At 40.7% G+C, this 22,071-nt stretch overlaps 3 protein-coding genes and 2 non-coding genes across 6 annotated transcripts; 1 reads left to right on the top strand and 4 right to left on the bottom strand.

Moving 5' to 3' along the window:
* Positions 1 to 86: 86 nt before the first annotated feature.
* On the top strand, positions 87 to 12,730 carry ddah2 (DDAH family member 2, ADMA-independent). The gene is made up of 6 exons (XM_015973503.3): positions 87 to 213; positions 887 to 1,338; positions 2,785 to 2,973; positions 10,603 to 10,722; positions 11,045 to 11,188; positions 12,175 to 12,730. Exons 2-6 carry the CDS (start codon positions 1,039 to 1,041, stop codon positions 12,292 to 12,294), a joined length of 873 nt encoding a protein of 290 aa, XP_015828989.1. The 5' UTR covers positions 87 to 213; positions 887 to 1,038; the 3' UTR covers positions 12,295 to 12,730.
* Position 12,731: 1 nt separating this feature from the next.
* Positions 12,732 to 14,969, bottom strand: rps5 (ribosomal protein S5). The gene is made up of 6 exons (XM_015973505.3): positions 14,857 to 14,969; positions 14,113 to 14,216; positions 13,627 to 13,836; positions 13,325 to 13,453; positions 12,935 to 13,033; positions 12,732 to 12,845 (listed from the first exon to the last, which is right to left on the bottom strand). Coding segments are annotated over exons 1-6 (612 nt in total). The 5' UTR covers positions 14,858 to 14,969; the 3' UTR covers positions 12,732 to 12,776.
* LOC129164664 (small nucleolar RNA SNORA3/SNORA45 family) lies at positions 13,101 to 13,232 on the bottom strand. The gene has a single exon (XR_008564188.1). It is a non-coding gene; the product is annotated as a small nucleolar RNA SNORA3/SNORA45 family (small nucleolar RNA).
* On the bottom strand, positions 13,894 to 14,026 carry LOC129164663 (small nucleolar RNA SNORA3/SNORA45 family). The gene has a single exon (XR_008564187.2). It is a non-coding gene; the product is annotated as a small nucleolar RNA SNORA3/SNORA45 family (small nucleolar RNA).
* Positions 14,970 to 17,638: 2,669 nt separating the features above from the next.
* ppt2b (palmitoyl-protein thioesterase 2b) lies at positions 17,639 to 21,978 on the bottom strand. Of its 2 annotated transcripts, none has more exons than XM_015973507.3 (8): positions 21,567 to 21,978; positions 20,844 to 20,997; positions 18,881 to 18,976; positions 18,579 to 18,683; positions 18,406 to 18,489; positions 18,222 to 18,306; positions 18,024 to 18,078; positions 17,639 to 17,924 (listed from the first exon to the last, which is right to left on the bottom strand). In XM_015973507.3, the coding sequence occupies exons 1-8, from the start codon at positions 21,744 to 21,746 to the stop codon at positions 17,781 to 17,783; spliced, it is 903 nt and encodes a 300-aa protein (XP_015828993.3). In that variant the 5' UTR covers positions 21,747 to 21,978; the 3' UTR covers positions 17,639 to 17,780. The 2 variants fall into 2 exon arrangements, with proteins under 2 accessions (XP_015828993.3, XP_070403700.1); XM_070547599.1 differs by having other exon boundaries at positions 17,709 to 17,924; positions 18,024 to 18,134.
* Between the last annotated feature and the right edge of the window lie 93 nt (positions 21,979 to 22,071).

Raw genomic sequence — 22,071 nt, 5'->3', positions numbered from 1 at the left:
ATAGACTAAAATGTAATGTGCGAGAAACATGTAAATTTTAACTTTGATTTTGTTGTGAAGATCCAAACCGGAAAAGGAAACGTTTTAGAGTCGCCATCTTTACTCGGAGGTTGTTGGTCAGAAAAAAACAGGCAAGAGAGTAAACGGGAACGACGCAGGCGTGGAAATTAAATGAAACGGAGTCAAAACGCGTTAATACGACACATTAAACAGGTAGGTTTACCATATATCTTTGTTTTATTTGTTATTTGTGCTATTTGTGTGTATTTTTGGTGATGGTTTGCTCTTTGAAAAGATGCGTAACATCATCACAAGAAGTATTTTGGAAAGAGCGTTGAACTGTTGGGGCGGTGCGTGTTTGGGTGAGGTTTAATCTGATGACTACAGCCGGATAAACCCAAACAAAAGGAGACTGGGCTGATTGGAGAAAATTCTGCAAAAGATGCTGTTGAGTTTTAAAGGGAACACATCCAGATGAATGCAGTAACTTTACCTAAACTTCTTTCTAAGTGAGTTCTATGTTTTTATCTTCATAAATTGATTGAATATCAAAGCCTGGGACTTGTTGCATAAGAAGGGAACATCCTGTGTGGAGAGAATCCATGTCCCTCTCTGCAGCCTCTCAGTGGGAGACGACTGTTAGTTTGCAGGAAGGATGAATAGAAAGCAGTTGTCCTAAATCTGAAATAGTCTGCAGATTTATCTATAATCTGTTACAATCTAACAATAAATAATGCTGCTTTCATCTGGACAAGCTTTGTATTACTGCAGAATTCCCTGAGATAGTTTTTTTTAACATATCTTTTTGTTTTTGTACCATTTTTTCTGTGAAGTTGTAATGTTTACGACTGGCAAGTGTTCTGATATCTTGTAATCTCTGTTTCAGATTGAGATTTGGGTTCCTCCTCTTGTTGTATTCAGATGGAGAAGTGATCCAATTAGCGAAGATGCTCTCCACCCTCCTGCATCTCACATCTTTGTTTAGAGCTCAGTTTTAAACATCATTGACGTTTTCTCATTCGTATCATTAGTGAAGTCATGGCAAATATGTGCCCTTATGGCTGCTTCACCCACGCTGTGGTGCGGAGCATTCCAGAGACCTTTGGGAAAGCGGTGGGAGAAGGTCGTGAGAATGGGGAGACCACGGTGGACCTAGCCAAAGCCCAGCGTCAGTTCGGCTGCCTGACAGGAGCGCTGAGGCAGAAGGTCGGCATGCAGCTGATTGAAATCCCCCCTGACCCTGAGCTGCCAGAAAGCTGGAGGATAGAGGATGTGGCAGTGATCCAGGGGGACACGGCCCTCATCACCAGGCCCTTCAAGCAGCAGAGACGCAGTGAGGTAACGGCACAGCACAAAATGGCTTTAGGAACTGGTTTCTGTGCCCCTAATACTTCAATAGGTCTCTTAATCTGGTGTTTCTTCCAGAGCATCAAGATGGAGTCACAAAACATTCTCCACCCATTAGCAGTTTTTTTTAATTGTCATGTGATATAAATTCCAATTGATGTTGTTTTACCCGTATTTAGGTTGGTTTAAGTACATTTTTCCAGGAAATATTTTTTGTTTTATGATGTGTAATTCCACAAGTTTATTTACCCCCAAAATGTTTCAATTATTCAGAATTAGTCAAAATTTGCGTTCAAGATTTCAGACGTGAATGAGAGTAAAACTACATTTACGAAATATTTTCTCCAATTAGTTGATTAAACTGTTTAATTTGGTCAAAACTGTTAAACATCAGATCAAAATGAACACTGTGAAATATTAACATCATCAGAGAAATTATTGTCTTTATTATTTGGATTGTTGTTAAAAAAAGTTAGCATTTCTTTATCAAAACCTCCTCCAAACAAAATTCTTCACAATAATGTATTTAAATACAACCAAGTAATTTTAATATGCACCGATAACATCACTTTAAATGCAGTATTTGGTTGCATAAAGGAGCAACGTGTAGTGATTGGTGCCATCTAGTGTTCATCATGAGAATCACACCCAGTCTGAAGCTGTTAAAGTTCCCTGATGAAAACATTAAAACTCGTCTTTGTGCAGCCAATAAAAATGCTTATAAATAAAACACACGCCTCTTCAAATTATAAACATCTACGGCACCTAATAGCATTTATAAGCTAAGCTAATTTGCAATGTGTGTTTCCAGATGGATCGTTTTGGAACATCAAACACCTGAACTACAAACAGTAAAGAATTAAAACCTTTTTAGTCATACATAAACACAAAATAATCATAAACAAGATAAATGTAAAAAAAAATATACAAAGATCAATCTAAAAAAAAAAAGAGCATCCATTTTTGACTACACTTAAAATAAGTACACGGCACAAGGTAATCTGTGTTGAAGCTACAAATGTTTACAAAGTAAAATACACTTAAATGTAAGTAACTATAAATAAAACAAACTAGTACAGTGAACTGAAAATTTTGCTTACACTTAACTACTGCAAATCAGAACTAGTCCAGTAAACAGATTTCTAAGTACTCTGTGCTAGTTTGACTTAGTTAAAGTAAGTTGTGTTCAAGTTTAGATTTTCTTTCTAGGTATTAGAACACATAATTACCTAGTGATGTGTATTTATTATTTTAAGTGCAATCAGTTTACATGCTTTTTTCCACTAAGCGGAACAAATCAGATTTTACAGTGTATTCTTTCTGTGATGATTTGCCTTTTATGCACCGTTTCACATACAGAAGTAAATCCACTCAACGTCAAATTACACGATGAGGCTTCTACTGATGCTGATATTTCCCGTTGGTGTCCTCCTTCAGGTGGAGGCGGTTAGGAGGGTGATGTCAGAGCTCAGCTTGACTGTGGTGGAGATGGGCGGAGAACAAGGAGACTCTGGAGGCGCCACCCTGGAAGGCAGCGACGTCCTCTTCACAGGAAGGGAGTTCTTTGTCGGGATTTCGTCCCACACCAACCGAAGAGGGGCGGAGGTGTTAGCAGACACGTTCAGGGTAAGAAGACAAAATAGTATCTTATAAACTCAGTTGCTTGCTCAGTTGCCCTGCTGATTTCATTCCTACTACCTTGTTAATCAGGATGTTTGACCAAATTGACTCGTGCATTGTAGATTTAATTAATTTATCCCTACAATCTGGCTCCTTACCATCTGTTTTCAAACATGCAGTTATTTAACCTTCTTTAAAAAAACAAGTTTGGACTCATCTCAGCCTAAAAATTACAGACCCATTTCTAAATTACCCTTTATCTCTAAAATAGTGGAAAAGGTTGTGGCAGATCAACTGATTACTTTTCTGGAGCTACACAACAGTTTTGATAAATTCCAGTCTAGTATTCGTAAAAAGCATTTAACAGAAACAGCTTTGCTTAAAGTTTCCAGTGACATCATGATGGCTGCAGACAAGGGGGAATTCACAGTGTTAGTATTATTAGATCTCTCTGCAGCTTTTGACTGTTGATCACAGCACCTTAATGAACAGACTTGGTGACTCGGTGGGGATCTCTGGAACTGTTCTAGACTGGTTTAGATCATGCCTTTCTAACAGAAGTTACAGTGTCTGTAGAAACCAAATCATGTCAGGTTCTACTGATCTGTTCTGTGGGGTACCCCAAGGCTCTGTTTTGGGTCCACTCACGGTTGTTTCTGCTATACATACACCCTCTTGGACAGATACTTGATTCTTTTCATAATGTCTCTTATCACCTATATGCAGATGATATTCAGCTGTACTGCTCCTTTAAGGATTCTGAGTTCTATAAACTGTCTGAATTACTGGTGTCTATCAGCTGTCACCAGCTGGCTGGAAGATAACTTCCTTCAGTTAAACTCTGAAAAGACTGAATGTCTGATTATTGCCCCTGAGAACATGGTTCCCCTGATTAGTATAAAACTTGGTCATTTATCCTCTGCCGTCAAGACAAACTTAGGGAATTTGGGTGTTGTTCTTGACCAATCAATGTCTCTTGAAGGTCACTCAGAAACGTTGGTCCGAAACTGTTTTTATCATTTAAAAAATATCTCCAAACTGCGAAGGTTGGTGTCAAAACAGGAACTTGAAATAGTTATCCATGCCTTTATCTCCTCCTGACTAGATTACTGTAACACACTCTTCACATACTGTAAATAACCTTTACCCAGATCAAAGCCTCCAGTATCAAAGAAAGTGTGTTTCTGAGATTCTTGGTAATATTCCTCAAACTTGTCAGCCTCTGGTTGGCTACACAACCATAACATGAGAACATTAAAACCAGATTACTCGGGTTTTCCCTTAGTTCTAGAGAAAAGCTTCAGACCGGCCACCTGAAGCAAAATCCTCTTTAACCCCTAAAGCTTTTGACACGTCGTCAAAACCTTTTTGCACCTGCGAAGCTGATAAAGCAAACAGTTCCTGCAGAACGAGCTGATTATGTTTAGACTCCTTAAGAGTCCACCAGAGACGCGCGGTTCCATCCATCTATCGTGACCCAAGACATCTCTGGACTGAAGGGTCAGTGCCACGGTATTCTACAGCCCTCCGATGCCAGAGTCTATATATATATATTGAACTCTTAAAGCACTCAATTTACCAAACCCTACATAATCTAATTTCAGATGAGATTTGAGAGAATGCTAGTCTAGATTTGACTAGTCACATTTTTAAGGATTGCATGTTTTTTTTTTTAAATGAATAAATCGAACATGTTCCGTGGTTAAAGTGACTTATTCTTATGACGGATTTTCACCCCAATGATAATTTTAGATGGTTGGAGACACATTTCTTTTTACACACAATAAAACATTTCAATGACGTTTGTGTGGTCTTTGAGTTAACGTTTGAGGAGATTAATAAAAAAAGTGTGACGTAGTATTGTCTAGGCCTGCTTTTTCTAGTGAGAATTTGGAAACTAAAAATAAACACATATTTAGAATGCAATACTAGAGTTATGTAATAAAAACCAACCCTGGATCACAACTTTGTTTTACAAAAAGGATCAATCACAGTCCATATAAATTACGAAATATAAAGCTGTGTTCAGGTATTCAATTTTATTTTATTTTATTTTAAAAAATAAGTTAAAGTGGCGTTTTTAAAAATATAACAGTCGAATGAGTGTTTTCTGAAGAGGTCCCAAACGGCTCCCATCTCACCCAAGTCCTCAGTAGCCGATGGCGGCTCTATAGGAGACGGATTGAGTCCAGCACAACTATTTTCTTTTGTCATTTTTAATCTTTTTTGGGGCCACAAAAGGAGTGCAAGTAAGCCGAATACAGGTGCTGGCCAGTAAATTAGAATATCATCAAAAGGTTGAAAATATTTCAGTAATTCCATTCAAAACGTGAAACTTGTACATTATATTCATGCAATGCACACAGACCAATGTATTTCCAATGTTCATTACATTTAAATTTGATATTCATAAGTGACAACTAATGAAAACTCCAAATTTGGTATCTCAAAAAATTAGAATATTCTGAAAAGGCTGAATATAGAAGACACCTGCTGCCACTCTAATCAGCTGATTTACTCAAAACACCTGCAAAGGCCTTTAAAAGGTCCCTCAGTCTTGTTTTGAAGGCACCACAATCATGGGGAAGACTTCTGACTTAACAGCTGTCCAAAAGACAATCATTGACACCTTGCACAAGGAGGGCAAGACACAAAAGGTGATTGCTAAAGAAGCTGGCTGTTCGCAGAGCTCTGTGTCCAAGCACATTAACAGACAGGCGAAGGGACGGAAAAAATGTGGTAGAAAAAAGTGTACAAGCTCTAGGGATAACCGCACCCTGCAGAGAATTGTGACGACAAACCCATTCAAAAATGTGGGGGAGATCCACAAAGAGTGGACTGCAGCTGGAGTCAGCGCTTCAAGAACCACCACGAGGAGACTCATGAAAGACATGGGATTCAGGTGTCGCATTCCGTGTGTCAAGCCACTCCTGAACAAGAAACAGCGCAAGAAGCGTCTCGCCTGGGCCAAGGACAAAAAGGACTGGACTGATGCTGAGTGGTCCAAAGTTATGTTTTCTGATGAAAGCAAGTTCTGCATTTCCTTTGGAAATCAAGGACCCAGAGTCTGGAGGAAGAGCGGAGAAGCACAGAATCCACGTTGCATGAGGTCCAGTGTAAAGTTTCCACCGTCAGTGATGGTGTGGGGTGCCATGTCATCTGCCGGTGTTGGCCCACTGTTTCCTGAGGTCCAGGGTCAATGCAGCCGTCTACCAGGAAGTTTTAGAGCACTTCATGCTTCCTGCTGCTGACCAACTTTATGGGGATGCAGACTTCACCTTTCAACAGGACTTGGCACCTGCACACAGTGCCAAAACCACCAGCACCTGGTTCAAGGACCATGGTATCCCTGTCCTTGACTGGCCAGCAAACTCGCCTGACCTTAACCCCATAGAAAATCTATGGGGTATTGTGAAGCGGAGGATGCAATACGCTAGACCCAACAATGCAGAGGAGCTGAAGACGACTATCAGAGCAACCTGGGCTCTCATAACACCTGAGCAGTGCCACAGACTGATCGAGTCCATGCCACACCGCATTACTGCAGTTATTGAGGCAAAAGGAGCCCCGACTAAGTATTGAGTGCTATACATGCACATTCTTTTCATGTTCATTCTTTTCAGTTGGCCAACATTAGAGAAACAAACATTTTTTCATTGGCCTTTAGAATATTCTAATTTTCTGAGATACCAGATTTGATGTTTTCATTGGTTGTCACCTATAAATATCAAAATTAAACGTAATAAACATCGGAAATACATTGGTCTGTGTGCATTGCATGAATATAATGTACAAGTTTCACGTTTTGAATGGAATTACTGAAATATTTTCAACCTTTTGATGATATTCTAATTTACTGGCCAGCACCTGTATTTTAACAAAAAAGCACTTGACCTCCTTCAGTTGGTCCAGAACTCTGCAGCGAGGCTCCTAACTGGAGCAAACAGAAGAGCACACATCACTCCTATTCTAATGTCTGTGCACTGGTTACCCGTTAACTTTAGAGTTCATTTTAGAATCCTGACTATAACTTTCAATGCTCTACAAGGTCAAGCTCCTCCCGATATTACTGAACTGTTAAAGCCTTGTGCTCCAACCCGTACCCTCAGGTCCACACACCAAAACCTTCTAGAAGTTCCAAAGACCAGATACAAAAGTCGAGATGATTGCTCCTTACAGACTGTTGCACTCCGACTCTGGAATGATCTTCCTTTATCCTTACGCAGCATTGACAGTCCGGACACTTTTAAAAAACAGCTAAAGACCCTTTAATTTAAAGCTGCTTTTACCCTAAATCATTTATTTTCTTATTTTTAACTCAAATTTTTCTGATGTTATTCTGTTTATGATTTAATGACTTATTTAGTTTTGATCTATGTGAAGCACTTTGTGATTCTATGTCTGATAAGTACTATATAAATAACATTTACTTACTTACTTGTAAATAATAGAGAGATAATGTACTCTAAAACCTATGTGAAGCATCTGACTGGTATTTGAATGCAAAAATCTACATTTGGTTTTAGTTCATCAGAAACTTCTAAACCACCTGACTCCAAAACTATTAGCATCACACATGTTTTATTTAAAGGTAAGGTGAGTAGCGATGGGTACCGAATTCGGTACTTTTTAAGGTACCGACCGAATTTCATAGTGCCGACCGAGCACCGATTCACGTCATTTGAAACGGTGCCTCGTTTCGGTACCCGTCCTTCATAGCGAGAACTTGACTAGACAGCTGCGCATGCGCAAGAGCGTCATGTCGTCGGTCGCTGCGAGCCAGTTGTAAACAGAGCAGCATGGTAGAAAGAACGCAGGCTAAAGCTTGGGTCCACTTCACTAAATGTGATGGGTAACTGGATGATGATGAAACCAGCGACAACGATCTAAGTGAGACATCCTCATCTTAACCTGCTCCGGTAGGTAAATAACGTTAGCTTGATATGTTAGCTTCTGTTTCGCTAATGGTATGTTCGCTTTCTCCTCGGAACTCCGAATTTTCGACTAGAAGAACATGAACGCGCTCTAAAGATTGGCTTCACTTTACTAAATGTGACGGGTGACTGGGTGAAGATGAAACCAGCGACATCGATCTAAGTGTGAGGCATCATCGTTTTAATCTGCTCCAGCAGCTAAATAAACTGTTAAAGATAACGTTAGCTTGATAAGTTAGCTTCCATTGCCACCATTGTTATGAGCTAATGGTGCGTTCGCTTTCTCCTCGGAAATTCTAACTTCCCAGTAGGAAAAATCAAATGAAAAAGGACGGCAAAAGGAATGAAGATGCACAGTAAATTTAGTTCACAGTAAAGATGTTTGCTTCAGTTTAATTATCAGCTTATAAAACTACAAGGACGATGTTAAAATACAAACAGCTGTATGTTATTAATCATGATATTTATCAAATATGGTTATATATTGAGAAAAATATGTATTTAATTATAAAAGAGAATTAAAATATTAAACACTCAAAAGTATCTAAAATTGGTACAGTTAAGTACCGGTATCGATTCCTAGGTACCAGGAATTAGTACCGAATCGATTCAAATGTCAAAGGTACCCATCCCTAAAGGTGAGAGTTCTTGAAAAAGCTACTTTTTGAATCTACACAATCCAAAGGTCCAACCCCCTTTCTCCTCACAAGCCCCGCCTCCAGAATACAGGAACGTGCAGTGCTTGATCCTGAGGGTTCAGTTTCACGTTTTCAGCCGGTTGTTGACAACTTTTCGGCCATCATTCCTAACAATTTAATATGCTAGCTTGCATTTTCATAGTTTTTAGCTTTCTTGGTGTATTCATTGACAATCTGGGAAAACTTCAAAAAATCAACAACCCACTCTGATCTTCCTCCCACTCGCTTCCCTTTCTCCTCTCACATCTACGGCCACATTCAAAGGATGAAATGTGTTTTTACAGTTTTTTTTATTGCTAAAACGCGTTTTTCAAAACTGCACACACAAAACCCCAAACATAACACACAAATTCCTAAACCGTGGCTTCCCTTTGCAACAAAACCCTGCCTTCACATATCGTAACGTTCCCAAAATGGAACATGTGTTTTCATTTGGTAAACACAGCCACATTTTCACATGACACACACACACCATTCATTGCTTAAACACAAGTAGCCTTTGGGTGAACACTACCAAGCATGGAAAGAACACTGAAGAGCAAAACTGAAAACACAATTGTCTAAATGGAACACAATGAATTACACACTGAATCTGTTACAATGCCCACTTCTCTCATAGACAAACAGACATCACACAAATTTTAGACAAAACATTTTATTTTTACACTTCACCCCCCTCCCCTCCCATTCAAGCATAATCATGGGGCATCATGCCTCCGATCTCTGTCTGGCCAGAGGGCCTCATCAACATCACAGGCGATGTCCTCCTGGTCCATACAGCGCTGGAAGTACTGCCTCGAGTGCCTCGTGAAGCCCCGACAGGCCTCAAAGGCCACATCTCTACTAGCCTCCTCCATGGCTTGAAGCAGTGGGACCTGGCTCTGTGGATTCCTTTCGTACACCTTCCACCTCCAGGCTGAGAAAAACTCCTCAATGGGATTGAGGAAGGTGGAATAAGGTGGAAGGTATAAAATGGAAAACAGTGGGTGGTCCTGAAACCACTCATATACCTGGGTAGCCTTGTGGAAACTTGCTTTTATGCTGCAGTCCCTGATTGCAAATTGCTCGCCAGACCCGAAAGTTTAGAGATTCTAATATTTGTGTGTTGTTGATTGAAGCTTTGAGAATTTATGTGGAAAGTGTGTGTAAACCTGAAAATTGTGTGTTGTTTTGACAGCAAGGTGATGTGAAATTGACATCAGAGTGTAAAGGAGGAAAATCTAAGTTCTAACATGATAAGGAAATCTTAAGTAGTGATAAATTGAGTCAAGCGATTGGGAACAGAAGTAGAGGTTGTGAAAAGTGTGCCTCATTTTTGCTTTTTGAGTTTTAGCAATCGAAAAAAACTAAAACATTTTAGAATGAAACAAGCCAGCACCTCATCAGACGTGAAAGGTTTTATATCAACACGGTCAGCCTGAGAGACGACAAGCGTCGGTTCCAGGAACGTTTTCCTCGAAAAAAAAAAGAAAACCAAGCCAACAAAGCTGCTAGAGGGATCAGGCGGTCGTTTGCCCTATTGCATTCTGGGAATTCATGTCTGTGAAACGGTGATGAACAAGGTTATTGGTGATGAACACGCTCACACACACACACCCCTGGCCTGATGAGACCCACCCAGAAGTATTGATTCCCTCACTTCTCTTAAGTGCTCTTACACACACACACACACACACACACACACACACACACACACACACATTGCTGAATGAGTTCTTTTAGATGCAGCACATCCAGAAGAAGTGATCGAAGAGGAAGGTGGTCAGTTTTTTGTATTCTTGTTTATTTAAAGAGAAAAAAAGTCAGTTTTCATGAAACCTCACCTAGAATATTCACAATTAACCCTCTAAAGAAGCATTTTCTTGAGGGAACAATGATTGTGGTGCAGAAGTGTGTTTCATTGTTCAGTTATGGCTTTGTGACACTTGGTAAAGTGAAGCCTCTCTGGGGTTTCTGCAGTAAAACCAGATGTAGTCATTTTGGCTCCACCTCCATCTGTTCAGGACTTTGCTGTGTCCACTGTACCCGTCTGTGGTGGAGCCCGACTGAGGAACGTCTGCTCCATGGGGGGTCCAGATACCATCATCATGAGCAGTAGTGATGGAGCCAAGAAGACCCTGAGAGTAAGTCATCCTTTGTTGTGATCCTGCTAAGTTCAGGAGTGGTTTTACTCCCTCAGTCGAAATGTGAAAATCACTGTCCTCATCTTTAATAAGCTACTTAGACAAATTCAATAGTTTAATCCATTTATTAAATGACGCTGAACCTCTTTTTCAACAAACAAGCCCCCAAAATGTTGTGAAACTGAAAAAGTCTGATGCCTTGCATCCAGCGGGCAGTAACTATTTAGACATTTCTGGAAGACTGGTCTGATTTCTGATATTTGTGACCAAGCCCATTCGCCGAGTCCAGATTCTGATGCTGGGTGTTTCTTTATGGTGTCAGATGATGGAACAGCTGACCGATCACCACTACGAAGTTCTCCCTGTCCCAGAAGAATCTGCATCTAACTGCATCTACATAAAAGGCCCATCCAAGCGGGACTTCCTGCTGCACAGGCCTGCAGAGGAATGTCCGGAGAGCGTCTCTGTGAGTACAGCTGCTTTAACCCATTACAGCCCTCGGTTGGATGCTTTAGTTTGTCGTTTAACGCGATGTTTGTCAAAAGAGCTGCTCCGCTGTCAGTTCCTTCTGATTCCAGAAGCTTTTGTCTTCATTTGTTAAAGAGCAAGTCACCCCATCAGTTTTACTCAACTCCCACTTCCTGTTTGAAAAATGCAACAAATGCTGTTGCCTAGCAGATCGAGGGGGAGGAGCCGCCAACAAATACACACACACAGGCTCACAACGACATTGTGACATCATATCGAACCAGCTAACATTCTAGGGGACCTCTTAGCCAATAATGATGGCAGATTTAAATTTAACTGCAGCGCAGTTTTTACCAGACAATGGCACAACACTGACAGTTTTAGGCTGAAAATGTAAATGTTAACTTAAGTGCATAACTATTGACTACACGTGTCTACAGCACGATTACACGCATTAATATAGTTTATCAGAAAAAATTGATTTGGGGGTGACTTGCTCTTTAAAACTCTAAAAATTTAGAATAACAGAAAAGTGTTATTAGGCTAATAGGTATTCAGTCACAAGGACGCCTTTTATTGAAGTCCTACTTGTGAAATTTCATTAGTCTAGCTTCTGATGGACCGTGTGCATTAATGAACATTAATACAAGAAATAATTTTCATTGGTAGTCCCCATTAAAGGCATTACAGGATTAAACTGTTTAAAAATGTTTTTAACAGATAAAATTACAACTTGGTGGTTTCTTGTGGATCTTATCAACTCTGGCTTTTAAAAAAGAAAATTATTTACGAAATAAACTCAAGTTCTGAGTTTTTTCTTAAACTGCACTCTTCACCTTATTTTTTCTAAAATTGTTTTTGTTTAAAAACACTGATTTTGTAGGATGTTAGTGTTCCAGCCGTGACTCCCACTCGCCCCTTTACACGCCTGTTGCAGCCACTTCTGAGTCTGCACGAGTCAAATGTTTCCTCTGAACTCTGCAGGCCTTCCAGAAGCTCCAGGACTACACCCTCCTGCCGACGGCCTGCAGCGAAGCCTCCAAACTGGGAGCATCCCTGTCGTCTCTCTGCCTCCTCATCAACAGAAAACATACATATTTCTGAAATGTTTTATCGTGTGGCTTTTAAACTGATTACAAGGTAAAGAGGAGTTTACATTCAGGAAACTGATGTGTTCTTTGACCCTGACCCAACTGTGGCGTTACAAAACTGAAGTTCGTTCACTAGTTTTTAAAAACCACCATTTTCTGCAGGTTTCACTCCTAAACAATGCAGTACCTGTTGGGCACAAAGATGCAGTAAGAGCAGTATAAATGAAGTTTTAAAGCATTTTAAATTGTTTGCCAAATTCAAACAGACCAAGAAAGTGACCTGAACAAGTTTTAAAATTACCCAGAATGCATTTTGTGTTCTGGTTTGAGCTCCAAACACCGGTTTTCCACGTGTAGTAGTTTTTCTAGAGATGGTATAAATAGAATCAGATGTTTTTGCTTCCCAGTGAGACTTTGTAGTTATTAATAAAGGCAAACTGATGACTTAAGTGAAATTTCTTCAATTTTATTTGTTTTGTTAGAAAGGGAAAATGTTTAACGGTTGGACTTAGCAACTCTCTCCAACTCGTCCTTCTTCTTGATGGCGTAGGAGTTAGATGAACCCTGGAGATACAGATTCAACTTTAGTACATTTCAAACACGGGATTATTCACATTCCAGGTTGAATCAAATTCACTCTGGATTAACTTCACCTTGGCGGCGTTGATCAGCTCATCAGCCAGACACTCGGCGATGGTCTTAATGTTCCTGAACGCAGCTTCTCTTGCTCCTGTGCACAACAGCCAGATGGCCTGTAGGAAAACACACCGGAGGTGAAACATTCATGGGTTTACTGGTTTAGGGGACTCACCAACAGTAGAATGTGTCTCATATTGTGATTGGCTGGGCCACGACAGACTACAGCCAACGAATAAGCAAAGACATTTTCTCTCCGAGTGCTCTAGCACACCAAGCCAACAAGTCATGACCAGGCGTGACTCTAGCCTCGTTTACCCCGTGTATACATCAGTAAGTGATTGCATACGTATTTATCGTACTTATTTTGAACAAAAAAAAAAGGGTTTATAAAGAACTTGTGTTACCTGGTTGACTCTGCGGAGAGGAGACACGTCCACAGCCTGCCTCCTGACGGTACCAGCACGTCCAATACGGGTGGAGTCTTCACGGGGTCCACTGTTGATGATGGCATTAACCAAAACCTGAAGAGGATTCTGTTGAAAAATAATAAAATTTATTATAAAGCAATCTAAACACAGCCCATTTTCTTCCAATGTCATGGCACTTCCAACAGGGATGCATTTTTCAACACAACACCTACACACCCCAAAGAAAGTAACTTAATGGTTACTCCACGATATCTAATGTTCCCACTGCGCATCAGTACCTCTCCAGTCAACAGGTGGATGATCTCGAAGGCGTGCTTGACGATGCGCACGGTCATCAGTTTCTTGCCGTTGTTGCGGCCGTGCATCATCATGGAGTTGGTCAGACGCTCCACGATGGGGCACTGTGCCTTCCTGAAGCGCTTGGCAGCATAACGTCCTCCAGAGTGTGGAAGGTACTTGGCATACTTCTCTTTCACAGCAATGTAGTCCTGCAGGAGAGGAAGATTTTTATTTAAACACACCCGAAAAGGATGGTTGGGGGTAGGGCGTGTATCTGAGCTGGTGATTGACTGGGCCACATGAGACTACAGCCAATGAATAAGCAAAGACGTTTCCTCTGCGAGCACTCTAGCACACCAGGACAACGGGTCAGTACCAAGATGTGACTCTAGCCTCGCTTTAATGCTAAACAGTAATTTTAATATTGACCAAAATTGTAATGATCCATTTTTAATCCCACATAAACAAGAAGCCCTAAAGCCAACCTGCAGGGAGATGTCATTGATCTGGACGTCATCTGTGCTCCACTTGCCAAAGAGTTTGATTTCAGGGGTCTCAGCCACGGCCGGGGCAGTCTCCCACTCAGTCACTGTTGACAAGAAAAACTTAGATCTTTGGAATATCAATCACTTAAGACAAGCCAATAGTAATAGTGCGGTAAAATACTGAATGCTGTAAAAGTACTAGAAACAGATAATTGCCTACAGTAAATAAGTGATACATGGTCTGTATTTATGTAACGCCTTCCAGTCCTACGAGTTCCAAAGACACTTTAAAACACACCAGCATCTCTCTCACAAGAACATCACTTAAATTTAGCTAAATTAATGTCAAAAAGCCAGATAAATGAGACCTAACAGCAAAGGCCGAAGCAGAAGCCTGTTTCACGTGAACGTCTGTGAATTTAAGCTAACGAGCTAATGCTCGCAATTGATGCATTTTGGTCATTTTTGATCGCGAATTCGGAAGTGAAGAGAAAAATTAAAATGAGTCAACCACGTCTCTTGGTAAAATGATGCATTAAATGTAACATGCCGCAGACACATGTGCTAATAAGCTAGCCACACGCTAATGCGGCAACATTCAAAGGGAATAAATCTAACATTCGGCTTAAGCGACGCACTTTGCGTTGATTTATCAAATGAAGTAACTTCGGATCTCTTTCAAATGCGCGGTTCTACCTATAAAAAATACATTTAAATCGAGTAAATGTCAAAAAGTGGACTCACTAGTGTCTGCCGTAGTGTACCACACTTCTCTGAGACGGAAAAGGGCCTTCACGGGGCGCCGCGAACAGATATCCGGTGAGCTGGCTCAATCTTTCCGGGGACGCAAAGCATGCTGGGAAATGCTGTTTACTTTCATCTCGACCCTTTGCTGGATCTTTGTTCGACTTATCTGGCAAAAGTAATTACTTTAAGGACTAAGTTAAAATAAACTGGTGTAAATCAAACCGAACTCCATTTATTTTTACACAAAATACTTTGTCATAGCTTCAAAAAAGTTAATCAAATTTAATTATTGTTATAAATGAAGTCAATTATTGATTAAAACAACACATTTTGATGTTCAAATATTTTTTTTAATTCATTGAATGACTGCTGACATTTTGAATTAGCCAGACAAATTGTAGAAACTGTCAAAATATTTTTTAGTTTTTAAAAGCTTCATTATTTAAAATAACTGTACAATAAAACCTAAACAGAGCAAAACATCAGTTCAGCCTATTATTGATGAAGTCAAATATACATCAACACTAAAATAAAACAGCTATGTCCCATCTTTGCAATATCCCTTCTCATTGTGCAATACATGCATTGATCACTTACTTTCCTGTTCTAGCACACAGAAACATTTCCATTTTTTCTTTTTGACACACACACATTATATATATATATATATATATATATATATATATATATATATATATATATATATATATATATATATATATATATATATATGTCATTAAAACAAGCAGCAAAATGACCCAAAAGAATGTAAACAGAAAATAACCTTTTTCTGACAAAAAAAAAGTTACTGAATCGTTGGAGATGAGATGACATAAGCAACCTTTCGGTGTTTCGTAAACACCGATGTAGCACTGCCATCCATTCTCACCTTTATTTTGTTTTTAACACAGACTAAAGGCAGTGTGTGACAGCACTTTGTTAATGAACATGAAAACGAGGCATCAGGGGAAATTTTAAGGCTCGATCTACTAAAAGCAAAAGGAAAACAACTCCACAGTACTGCATAAACATCAGCTCGAACATGCACGCTAACAGGTTTCTGTTTCAATAATGAGGGATTACAAATATATAAATAGCTGCATCACGAGATGACCAGGACAGTAAATCTGTACAGGTCGTTCAGGCACGGTTGTGTTGCATGGTGATACTTGGAGATATGTCAACCAGACACAATGTTACTGCTAATATCAATAAATTAACTTTATACAAACTAAAAGGTGCACAAACTGGCTAAGAAAGAGGTTACTGTAGAATGAGATTTATGTTTAATTTTGTTAAAGGCAAACTAAGCAGGACATTTGCTGTTCCTGCCGAGATGCTTCCTTTGCCTCTTCCCTTTAGAGGTGATTTCTGCAAATCAAAGATTTTCTCACAAACATACTGAATGAGTCAGAGTCGATACGCTAAACGATGCCTGCTTTCTCCAACTTCAATGTTTTCATACCAGATGACTCACTCAGGCTGTTAAGATCATTAAAGATCATTACATTTCTCTTGCTCTGATAAAAGCTAGAGCACTTCACCCCTTAAACAAACAACCAGTCGTGAATCACATGACTAAATAAACACACAGCTTCAAACCCCTAACCCCGCAGCAATATCTCCCTTAAAATGAATTAACAGCTAAATGTAGCAGGTCAGTTTTCTAAAGTTTTATCCAATTTCTAACATTTTTTCATCAGAACTGCAATAATACTCTTGATAATAAGCGATTAAAGCAGAAGTTTGATGTCTAGCCAGTGTTTCACTGAGCCGCGGCACAAAAATACAATTAAATATGCTAAGTGTGAATGAAGGGTGACTTTCTCCCAACATTCCTGAAAATACTCTTTTCATATTTTCCAGATTTGACCTACATTTTATTCAGAGATGAGTTCTGCAACGACTCTGCTTCTATTTGGAGAGGAAAGCCATGCTGCAACGTTTCTAAACTCCTGTAATGCAACAGCGAAGCCCTGAGAGTCATGCATGAAAATTTAGTCAAATTTTTTTCAAAGACGTCATTCTTGATTCATCTCCACCAGGTGCAGCCCAGCGAGACACTGGTTTCTGAACAGCTGCGGCTTGTTTGGGCCAGCACAGCGTAAAGTCTGACACAGGAGAACATTGGGTGAATAAAAACAATGTTTTAAAAACCACATTTAAACAAGAGTAATTTTGAATTTTGTTTCTTTGTGCTGATTGGGGTCTTAAGAGGTGTCAGGATTCAGATCTTATCACTTCTGATAGATGAAGACAACAATCCAGGGGTGGTTCTAGGCCAAATTTTCCAGGGGGGCCACAGTGGGGCCAGTATTTTTTCATGGGGCGCAAGAAAAAAAGGGAAAAATTAGGGCAATATCAAAATTCTTTTTTGTCGCCGCCGTACGACTAATTTTGTGCTTGTGCACAATTTTGCCAAAGGAAATTCACTGATGTCAGGGAAATAAACTGTATTGCTTGCCTTCGTCTCTTGGCGTCTTTTCCGTTAGCCGTCCTCAAGAATTTCTTTGGGTCCCATTTAAACTACTTTTAATCTTTTATTCAAAAATCCACCGGGTAAACAGTTCTGTCCACAGAGTGTGCTGCGCTCTAAAGGCTCCGTTTGAAAAGCTGCAGCGCATTAGTTCCCGTCTCCGAGGCAGCGCGGGGTAAAAAAATCCGATCTCTTCAGCACAGGGGCCATAACAGGGGCCAGGGCCGGTTCTATAGGGGCCCAGGCCCCTGTTTAAAACCGCCAATGCAACAATCTGACTTCTCTGAGCAGAAATACATCAAAACAATAAAAAAATGGGTTTAAAAGTAAAAAAAAAAAAAAAAGAATTAGAAAAGAAGACTAGATCCCCAAGAATAAACTAACTGATGCTAGCGAGGATTCATTTCACTCATCTTCCTATAAAAGGGTTAATTTGTGGTTCGCTCTACATCAGCCACTTCTCTATGCACGCGTGGAACACGGTCTCATTCGAGTGCCACAAGACGTGTTCGACTCCAGGAACTGTGCAGAGGATCAGATCCCCTCGAGCCACGAGCGTCTTCAGACCAAAAACATCTCTTAGATACAACTGAAGGGGAGAAAACGAAACAAAACACAAGTTAGCGCTCGGCTCCTCCGCTGCACGCCACGCCGAGGGGGAAAGCGTTGGGGTCTGATCGCTGCTCACCTCTTGGTGCTGCATCTCAACAACGGTCTCGTTGTCGTCGTAAAATCCAAACTGGCTGTAAAACACCAAGAAAACGGAGGAGTGAAGTGAGTCAGCGTCATGTGAGAGTCACTGGGTCAGACGGACAAAAAAAGCAGTAAAAGATGTGAACGGGTGCAACAAAACATAATAAAAATAGTTCAAATCTAATCGAATCACCTCGACTGCCACGGAGTTATAACTCCATCGTCAGGTCCACCGATCAGCACCAGCTTCTGGATTTTGAGGAAGTTGCGCCTCCATTCTGCAGGCGAGAGTTTGGGGTAATTATACAAACAAAGGCCTGTAATCGGTAAACGTTCGTCATCTTTTGTCACATTTTGATGGAAATTAGCTTCCTGACCCGTCGAATTAGGGTTCGGTCGCTCGCTGTTGATCAAAGCCAAGTAATCGCTGCTGTTCAGGTACAGATCTCTGTGATGAGGGTCTGCGGACCAAGGAGGAGGAACATGACCCGTCATGAACACAAAACTCATGTGAAGCTTGATCTTTGCTGCCTCATCACTGAAATCTCACCGTTCCAGTAGTTGCAGATGGATATTAGTTGACCAACTCCGGTGTAACAGAAGTGGTAGAGGTTGGATTTCACAAACTGAGGGAAAATCCTAAAGTAGTCTGTGTCTAAGAGAAAAGAAATGTTGCTCAGTGATTGTGTGTTTCAGGGGGACGGTTATTCCTGACGGACCACATGCTGATGCTATTCAAGAAGATGGATTAAAAAAAATGTTCAAGAAATTCTGTTTCATGCATGGGCCTGTTCAATTCTTGTAAATGAAAGAAAAAAAAAGTGTGTTTTGTTGTTTTATATTTAGACCCACCTCCGTACTGTCCAGCCTGCGGCGCTGACAGAGAGATGAAGGAGTGGACATTGTGGTCAGGCAGTGTGGAGAGGATCCCTCTGCAAACCAGCCCACCTGTAATTACATGGAACCAAAATTCATGTAATAGCAGATCGTTTTTTAAACTTTAACCTAGAGCTTGAACATCGATCTCAGTGATTGTTGGTTTAGAAACCTGACCCGTTTCACATCTGACACCACTCTGCAGCCCTCTGCTGACCAAACACCAAACTAGATAGTTTAGTAGAGCAAGTAGTGGGCCATTCCCATCTGTACCGGGTCGGCCCGGGCCGGGTAGCGTAGGTTGTTTACATATCTGGGTGGCCTGGTATTTTTCCGGGCCAACCAAGGCTCATTCTCAGCCCTCTTATGGGCCATTCCCATCTGTACCGGGTCGGCCCGGGCCGGGTAGCCCCAGTCGGCCCCAGCCTGGCCCGGTTGATTCCACACATCCTTGCCTTAAGTCCATGTGGGCTGATTCTACCCACCAATCAGAGGCTTGCTCTAATGGAAGGTGTGAATTTGCTGTCAGCAGTGGGTGTGTTGGCCCTGGTCGGCCTGAAGCAGACCCCCTCGAGAAGAGGGCTGAGAATGAGCCTTGGTTGGCCCGGAAAAATACCAGGCCACCCAGATATGTAAACAACCTACGCTACCCGGCCCGGGCCGACCCGGTACAGATGGGAATGGCCCTTTAATGTCCAAGGGGGCGCTCTTTACCTGCTTTACAGCTGTTAGCTGTTGAGCTAGCAGTTAGCATTTTCAGTTCACCGATCCATAAAAAGCACAAGAAGAAAAGGAAGAAGTTAGGGTTTGGGTTTTTTTCTGTTGGGAGTCATGGTGGAAGTTGGAAGTAAAAGTCAGAGAATAATAGGGAGCCTAAGTCACGCCCATCTACTTCCGGACCATGGGTCCCCGGAAGATCGAAAAAAGGAATGCAAGTCAATGGGGCTAAAAACGCTATTTTCAAATTCCACTTGTTATGTTCCATGGATTTCACATTTAATTTTAATGAGGCTTTTTGATACCAAGCTTCTTTTTGAACGAAGGGAAACTCTATTTTAGGTTTTGTGTGAAAATAAGTCCAGGACGTCATCGCACCAGACACGGAGAAAAACAGAGGGCAAAATGGCTGCAAGTTCAGCAAACTTCAAATCCTTCCTTAAGGAGGAAAGGACCATCATAAATCTGGCCACGTGGTAAGTAGCAGCTACGCTAGGGGAGAGGAGATTATGTGGTGACGTCACATATGCGACGTGCTGAGGTCTGGTTTGTAGTCACACTAATTACAAACTTTAACAACTTGATAAATCTTAAGATACGTGACTGGCGTGGTCGAAACACTCATCATTAGTTTTCATTTAAATTGCAGTACAACGTATGTGCGATCCAGGGTCTAAGGCAAAGTGGGTTAGAAAATAGCTCTTTTAGCCCCGTTGACATCACGGACTGATGGGGACCTGGCTTTGTTGCTACTGGGCTTATATATTACTAAGTAATAATGTTTTTGTCCAACAGTGTGGATCTTTTTACGTTGTGGACGAGTCTGGCAGGCCAAACAGGAAGTTGTGAAAAACTGCTGTGATCAATTGAATTGAATCCATGAAATCCCAACAGAATCATCAATCAAAAGTATTGATTGGGAAATCAGTATTTGTGCAGAAATCAATTGAACAAACAGTTTCAGGGAAAAAATATTACTTTCACAAGTAAAAAGAACAATAATCATAAGTGTAAACAGTTTAAACAAAAACAGGCGGAGAATACTTGTATTTTGAATTGCAAATTGATATTTAAACAACACATTAACACACTTCCTTTCATACAAACACATTTAAATGTCTGTAAACAGCTGATCTAAAGCCACATATCATGAGTACATTCAGTCTGAAGCAAACACCACATTTATCTGAGTTCTGTGAATCACAGGAATGCTTTCACTGGCCTTGAGAATAACAGATAAGGTGAACTCCATCCGCTGCGTTTTGCATTATGGGATAGATAGCTGCCTTGAATCCCTCCACCTGTTTCCACATAGGCTGCAGGCTGGAGCTTCGGTCAAACAGGTCGATGACCGTCACGTTTGTCCCCGGATAAGACTGCAGGAGAGACAAGGTGGTTGGATGTTAGTAACAAAACTCAAGATCCTCCATCTTCTAACTGACAAAGGTGGACTTTAAAGGACAGATCTGTATATTAATCATTTATTAGACATGTTAACCATTTATTAGACAGGAGGAGTTGTATGGATTGTTTCTACATGTATGAAGAACTCGGGTAGAAAAGCAGGACTGGGAACATTTCTTTTACATAACACCACCTAAATATGTATTACTAACACTACGTGCATCTAACGACAAGAAATGCATTAGAAAAGTTTTAAGAAATGTTCTATTTTCCTATTTAAATTATAATAATATGACGGTCAGAGCAAAAAATGTATTAAGCCTAGATTAGACATTTATATCTATATAATCACACTTAAAAAGTATGAATCTATGTTAAATTTTTTAAAGGATCAAGTTTTTTTTTTACTGTCTTTTACTTTTAAATAACATTATTGTTTAATGTTTTGGGGGCTAAGCTCGTGAAATAAACTCTTTAATTAAAATTAATTTTTGCTCAGTAATCTACTAGAAATGCACTAGCCACCTTTTCCTCCACTCACCTCGTTGATGAACCGCTGTAAGTTTTTAAAATCCTCCGAGCTGTCGAACAAACCGTGAACCACAATCACCGGCTTGTATCCGACCACCGCAGACCAGAGACACGCACCGAGGAGCGGGCACAGCAGCGCGGCCGCCCCGCTGCTTCTACTCCTCTCCGTGGCAAAACGCGATCCCTTCATTGCAACTCAAACTACGTGAAAACACAAATTTAAACCTTTATAAATACAACGCACACCTGTTGGGACAAAGTAAACAATAAAATATGGATGTTTAGCTAATGCTAAACTTCTTTTGCGCCTCCAGCTGCGGTTGGGATAAACAAATCACCAGCGACCGGTTCACAATCCTTACTTTAACAAACACGGTATGTTTACAGCTAAAAATACATCTGATAAAACACTTTACAGCCACTGCGCTCTGTTCTTATTTGTTCCGGTTTTAAATTAAAGGTGAAACGGCCGCTACGAACGTCACTTCCGCGCCCCGATTGTCCAATCAGCATGG

Source organism: Nothobranchius furzeri, chromosome 19 (assembly GCF_043380555.1).
Source record: "Nothobranchius furzeri strain GRZ-AD chromosome 19, NfurGRZ-RIMD1, whole genome shotgun sequence".
Classification (NCBI taxonomy): domain Eukaryota; kingdom Metazoa; phylum Chordata; class Actinopteri; order Cyprinodontiformes; family Nothobranchiidae; genus Nothobranchius; species Nothobranchius furzeri.
This window is presented reverse-complemented; position numbering and strand designations above follow the sequence as displayed.